At 38.4% G+C, this 6,586-nt stretch overlaps 1 protein-coding gene across 1 annotated transcript; it reads left to right on the top strand.

Annotated features, from left to right (window-relative positions):
- Positions 1-416: 416 nt before the first annotated feature.
- On the top strand, positions 417-1,361 carry LOC311592840 (olfactory receptor 5P72; the record flags this gene model as incomplete). The annotated part of the gene is made up of 1 exon (XM_084773689.1): positions 417-1,361. The coding sequence occupies one exon, from the start codon at positions 417-419 to the stop codon at positions 1,359-1,361; it is 945 nt and encodes a 314-aa protein (XP_084629815.1).
- Positions 1,362-6,586: the final 5,225 nt, after the last annotated feature.

Consider the following 6,586-nt stretch of genomic DNA (forward strand, 5'->3'; position numbering starts at 1 on the left):
TTGGTGCTCTCTTCCCATCATCTGGGTTCGAGCTTTCCAGCTCTGGCTGTCAGGTGTCAGGCTTGGTGGAAAGAACCTTCACCTGAAAAGCCATATCATCAGGAAAAATCTCATAATTTTAAATCTAAGGACTTAACATCAATTATGTTTTATTATAAATGTAAATAATAGGTACATATTATTTATAATATATTTCTAGCATTTCTGCTTAAATAATTTTCAAGACCTTATTTTGCTCAAATATATAGACAAAAAAACACTGAGAAAAAAATCCATTATTGAGTCAGCTTTTTAAATACAAATTAGCTTTTAATTCTCTCTATATCTGTATTAAATGAAACAAAGTTACCTATTTGTAAACCCTTTCCTGTTCTGTCTCTGTTACAGCCCTGTTCTGACAGCAGCTACACTGTCCCATGGCTTTCCTGGAAGATGGGAACCACACTGCAGTGACAGAGTTCATTTTACTGGGCTTAACAGATGACGCTGTCCTTAGAGTCGTCCTCTTCACCATCATCCTGTGCATCTACCTGGTGACTGTCTCTGGGAACCTCAGCACCATCCTTCTCATCAGAGTCTCTTCCCAGCTCCATCACCCCATGTACTTTTTCCTCAGCCACTTGGCTTCTGTTGACATAGGCTACTCATCTTCTGTCACACCCAATATGCTTGTCAACTTCCTAGTGGAGAAAAACACCATCTCCTACTTTGCATGTGGCATTCAACTCAGCTTAGCTGATTTCTTTGGGTCAGTTGAATGCTTCCTTCTTGCTGCCATGGCTTATGATCGCTTCATGGCAATCTGTAACCCACTGCTTTATTCAACCAAAATGACCACACAAGTCTGTATCCAGCTGGTTGTGGGATCTTACATAGGAGGGTTTCTTAATGCTTTGTTGGCCGTGGTTTACTATTTTTCTTATCTCTTCTGTGGACCAAACAAGATCAATCACTTTTTCTGTGATTTTGCTCCTTTGGTAGAACTCTCCTGTTCTGATGTCACGGTCTCTGTGGTTGTCATCTCATTTTGTGCAGGATCAATCTCTATGATTACAGTGTTTGTCATAGCCATCTCCTATACCTATATCCTCATCACCATCCTGAAGATGCGCTCCACTGAGGGCCGACAGAAGGCCTTCTCCACCTGCACCTCCCACCTCACTGCAGTCACTCTGTTCTATGGAACCGTCACATTCATCTATGTGTTGCCCAAGTCCAGCTACTCCACTGACCAGAACAAGGTGGTGTCTGTGTTCTACATGGTGGTGATCCCCATGTTGAACCCCCTCATCTACAGCCTCAGGAATAATGAGATTAAGGGTGCTCTGAAGAGACAGTTTGGTAAGAAAACATTTTCTTAGAGTAATCTGTAGTTTTGTAAAACAACATATTAATAGTAATTATGTACACCCAATGTGACTACCAACTCAGGCTTAGTTATTAGCCTTTTCCTTACTTTTCCACCCCTCATCTCACTTTCCTCCCATAAACTATTTTATTTTATTGAATTTCCCTTTTTTGTGTTTTTAAATCTGGCTTTGATAATTTATCTATTTGTGATAATTTATTATTTGAGTTATTTCAGGTGTGTTGACCCAATTCTTTTGTGAGATAGCCATGTTGTACTACTAAGACTGCATCCTGAAAGTTAGTCGAATAAATCACTTTTTTATTATCATGTCTATCCATTTTGATCCCTTAGAGAACTCTGACTAATATGGGAACATCACAGATCAACCCTGTAGAAGGACACAGAACTGAGAGATGGAAGAATATTAGTAAAGTCACAAAATCAAGCAAATTCTAGACACAGTTGACTGTAGGTCCCACCTGCATGTGATCTTTGAAAACACTTTGACATATTCCAGAATTGTCATGAGCTAAGTTCAATGTGGGTTCTTTCTTGGGGAGTCTGGGTTGAGAATCTGGTTGAAGAGTTTTCTTCAGCCTAGATGTGGAGTTTCCCCTGGGAAGCTAGCTGAGGAAGGCTCTATACCTAGAACTGGCCTTGTAGAAGTTCTCCCTGGAAGGGAGGGAGCTCTCTGGCCAGATATCAGAGCTTGAGGGAGCACTGAGTAACCATGCACTCAGCTGGATTGAGATACTGGGATTTCACATACCTTCCAGCAAGGGAAGGAAGCCTTGGACTTGAGAAAAGGACGGGTAAACAAGTGTGCTTGGTTAAAATTAAGACTGTCGAGAGTCAATGAGCTAGATTTTAATATACTAAGCTAATGTTCTATCCAAACTTAATGATAAAAGAAAGACATAGTCAGGGAGCTATTGAGGGAGAAAAGGGGGGGGGGAATCTGACCTCCCAAACCAGACCTCTGGGGTTTAAATCAAGGGTATATACATTGAAGGAGGTATACTCAGGACACCTCCTGGGGCTTGTCTCAGGGCAGCTTTGATATGTGTTTCTTCAAAGAGCCAGCTTTTGACACCTTTTGGCCTAAAGTCTGTGTTGTTTGCTTTGAAAGTGTCTCTGCAAGAAATTAGCATCTTGAAACATTTTGTTTAGGGTCTAGAGTACTGTTGCCAGCATGGGGTACACTCCTTTATTTCCCAGCTCGAGGCTTACCAGGAGGGGGTGTGTCCTCCATCTACAGAAAAAGGCCCACAGTTCAGGCATCTGGACTATTTATAGCTTGCATCTCTCAATCACGGCCTTGTCTCACTGTTACTAAGAGAAGACTTTCCAGACACTGCAGTTTAAGGGCTCCAACTTCAGATCCTCCAATGAAATGTTTACCTTCTGGGATAGGGACATGCAGCTACTACCTCAGGTTGCCACTATCACAGCCACACTGGAGAGACTTTCTGGGAACCCTCTCTTGAAGCAGAGGCTTTTCTGTCCTATGACCCAAACATTGGACCCTACCATGAAGTGATCAACTTCCAGGAAGGGACAGGAAGCTCATATCTCAGGTGCCAAACTCACTTCCAGGCAACAGAAATTTTCATCATACAGTACCCTTAGCCCTTCCCAGGGAGGAGTGGATACCTTCTGATATCCCGGCAGGCAGATCCAAACCCAAGCTCCCCAACACAGTAAGCCCAGTGTTAGACCACAATAACTGAGCACAGTGGTTAGGCATTGGACCACATTAACCTTGGAGCAAGAAAACCAGTAGCAAGGCAGCCAACTGTGAGACTTCCCTTCTTGAAAAGGGGGTCCCCAGATTCCTCAGGAGGCCACTTGGCCCCCATGATCATACAGCTGAGGAGAGACCCCCAGCAAGACCCTGAAAATCACCTGCCAATCTGAGACCACTCCCAACAAGCTAAGAAGGGCATCTTCAGGAACGTTCATCTTTTTGACCAACGCTCTTCCTGCAGGCTTCCCCCAAGAACTCCAGGAGGTTACAGGATCTACCAGCCAACACCATAGACAACCAGATGGCTAAAGGCCAGTGTAAAAACATAATAAACAAAATCCAGAGCAAGTAGGCATCTTCAGACCACAGTTATCCTATGATAAGCTGGATGAAACTTATGAAACTGAATGACAAGCTACTCATTCATTTGACCACAGATATTGTTTAAATTTTGTTCTCTTGCAGAATATCCGGTTTTCTCCATCTATGGTGATTAAAAATTTTTCTGCATATAGTAGTCTGTACTGGCTTAATGAAACTGAGACACAAGAAAATGACATCAAATCTATAGTTATGAAATTGATAATGGAGGAAAAATGTTAAAAAATACTAGAAGATATAAGCGAACAATTTGAGGACTTTAGGGAGGAAAGAATAAATCACTGTTAGAATTTCAGGATACTACAAATAAACAGGAGAAGGTATTGAAGAAATCATACAAAGAAATAGATGAAAATACAAGCAAACAGATGAAGGAAATCAATAAAATGTTTCAAAATCTGAAGATGGAAATGGAAACCATAAAGAAACCACAAACAGAGAAAATCCTGGAGAGGGAGAATTTAGGGAAGAAAACTGTGACTGCAGAGGTAAGCATCACCAGGAAAACATGAGAGATAGATGAAAGAATTTCAGGTGTAGAAGACACAATGGAAGAAATTGATGCATCTGTAAAAGTTAATATTATTGCTAAAGCATCCCTGACCCCCCCAACTTCATGAAATCAAGGACACCATAAAATACAAAACCAAAGAATTATGGGAATCAAAGAAAGAGAATATTCCCAGCTCTGAGACCCAGAATATATTTTCAATAAAATCACAGAAGAAAATTTCCCCAAAGAGGTGCCTAAAAACACACAAGAGGCCTACAGAATACCAACTAGATTAGTCTGGAATAGAAAATCCTTCCAAAATATATTAATCAAAACATTAAATGTACAGAACAAAGAAAAATATTAAAAGCTATAAGGGAAAAAGGCCAAGTAACATATAATGTCAAACTTATGAGAATCACACCCAACTTCTTAGCAGAGACTATAAAAGACATAATGGGCTGTGCAGATGTCTTGGAAACAATAAGAGACCAAAGATGCAGATACAGACTACTATATGCAGAAAAACTTTTAATCATCATAGATGGAAAAAACAAGATATTCTGTGTGAGAACAAAATTTAAACAACATTTGTGGTCAAATCTAGCACCATAGAAGATACTAGAAGGAAAACTACCCACCTGGGGAAGTTAACTATACCCTAAACCCCCACGGGATATAAATAACTTCACTACAGCAAAACAAAAATTAAACAAGAACAAAAATAGAGTTCCACAACCAACACCAAAATAAAAGGTTCTAACAGTCACCGGTTATTAATATCTCTCAACATCAATAGAATCAACTTTCCAATAAAAAAGACACAGAGTAACAGAAAACAGGGCTTATCCTTCTGCTTTATACAAGAAACACACCTCAGCTGCAAAGATAGACATTACCTGAGAGTAAAGGTAGTGAAAAAGGTTTTCCAAGCAAATGGACCTAAGAAGGAGGCTGGAGTAGCCATCCAAATAGCTAATATAATATGATTTCAACTAAAATTAATGAAATGAGATCAGGAAGGACACTACATATTCATCAAAGGAAAATTCCATCAAGATGGCATCTGAAATTTGAACATTTATGTCCCAAATACAAGGCCACTCACATTCATAAAAGAAACATTACTTAAGTTACTAAAGCTTACATCACACATTGAACCACAGATATAAATTGTGGGAAACTTCAACACACCACTCTCACTATTGGACAAATCATTGAGTCAGAAACTATACAGAGAAATAATGAAACTAATAGATGTCATGAGTCAACTGGACCTAAAAGAATTCAACAGAACTTTTCACCTAAACACAAGAGACTATACCTTTTTCGCAGCAACTCAAAGAACCTTCTCCAAAATTAAACTTATAGTCAGTCATGAAGCAAAGCTTAACAAGAAAATTAAAATAATCCCTTGTGTACTATCAAACCACCGTGGACTTGAACAACAATAGAAATTTTAAAAAGCCTACACACACATGGAAACTGAACAATTCTCTAGTCATCAACAACTTGGTCTGAGATGAAATAAAGACTTCCTAGTATTCAAAGAAAATGAACACACAATATCCCCAACCTGTTGGACACAGTGAAAGCAGTGCTAACAGGAAAGTTAACAGCACTAAGTGCCTTCATGAAGAAATTAGAGACATCTCATACAATCAACATACTGAAACACCTGAAAACCCTTGGAAAAAAGAAGCAGACAAACCCAAGAGGAGTTGATGGCTGGAAATTATCAAACTCAGGGCTGAAAACAATAAATTGGAAGCATTTATGAAAATATAAAGAATAATTGAAAGCAAGAGCTGTTTTTTTTTAGAAAAATCAACAAGATAGACAAACACTTTGCCAAATTAACTAAAAACAAACTTTGAAAATCTAAATGATATAGACAATTTTCTTGATAAATTCCATTTACCAAAGTTGAATCAATATCAGAAAAACAAATTGAATAGTCCTATATTTCCTAAGTAAATAAAAGCAGTCATTAAAATTATTCCAACCAAAAAGCCAAGCCAGGGCCTGATGGATTCAGTGCAGAATTATACTAGATCTTAAAAAAGAAAAGAAAAGAAAAGAAAAAGAAAAAGCTAATACCAATATGCATCCAATTATTCCACAAAAAAGAAAGAAAAGAATCATTACCAAACTCATTCTATGAAGCCACAGTCACCTTGTTACCAAACCACTCAAAATCTCAACAAAGAAAGAGAATATCACACCAATTTCTCTTATGAACATTGATGCAAAAATACTCAATAATATTCTCACAAACTATTTCTAAGTACAAAATAAAAATATCTATCATGACCAAATAGGCTTCATTCCAGGCATGCAGGTATAGTTAAATATACAGAAGTCCATCAATGTAATTCACCATATAAACAAACTGAAAGAAAAAACCCACATGATCATCTCCTTAGATGCTGAAAAACCATTTGACAAAATCCAACACTCATTTACAATAAAAGTTTTTGAGAGATCAGGCATGCAAGGCACACACATAAACATAGTAAGTGCAATATGTGCCAAACTTATAGCCAACATCAAACTAAATGGAGAGAAAATTAAATCAATTCCACTGAAATCAGGAGCAAGACAAGGCAGCCAC

This window comes from Acomys minous (assembly GCF_964271855.1).
Source record: "Acomys minous genome assembly, chromosome: 2".
In the NCBI taxonomy this organism is placed as follows: Eukaryota; Metazoa; Chordata; class Mammalia; order Rodentia; family Muridae; genus Acomys; species Acomys minous.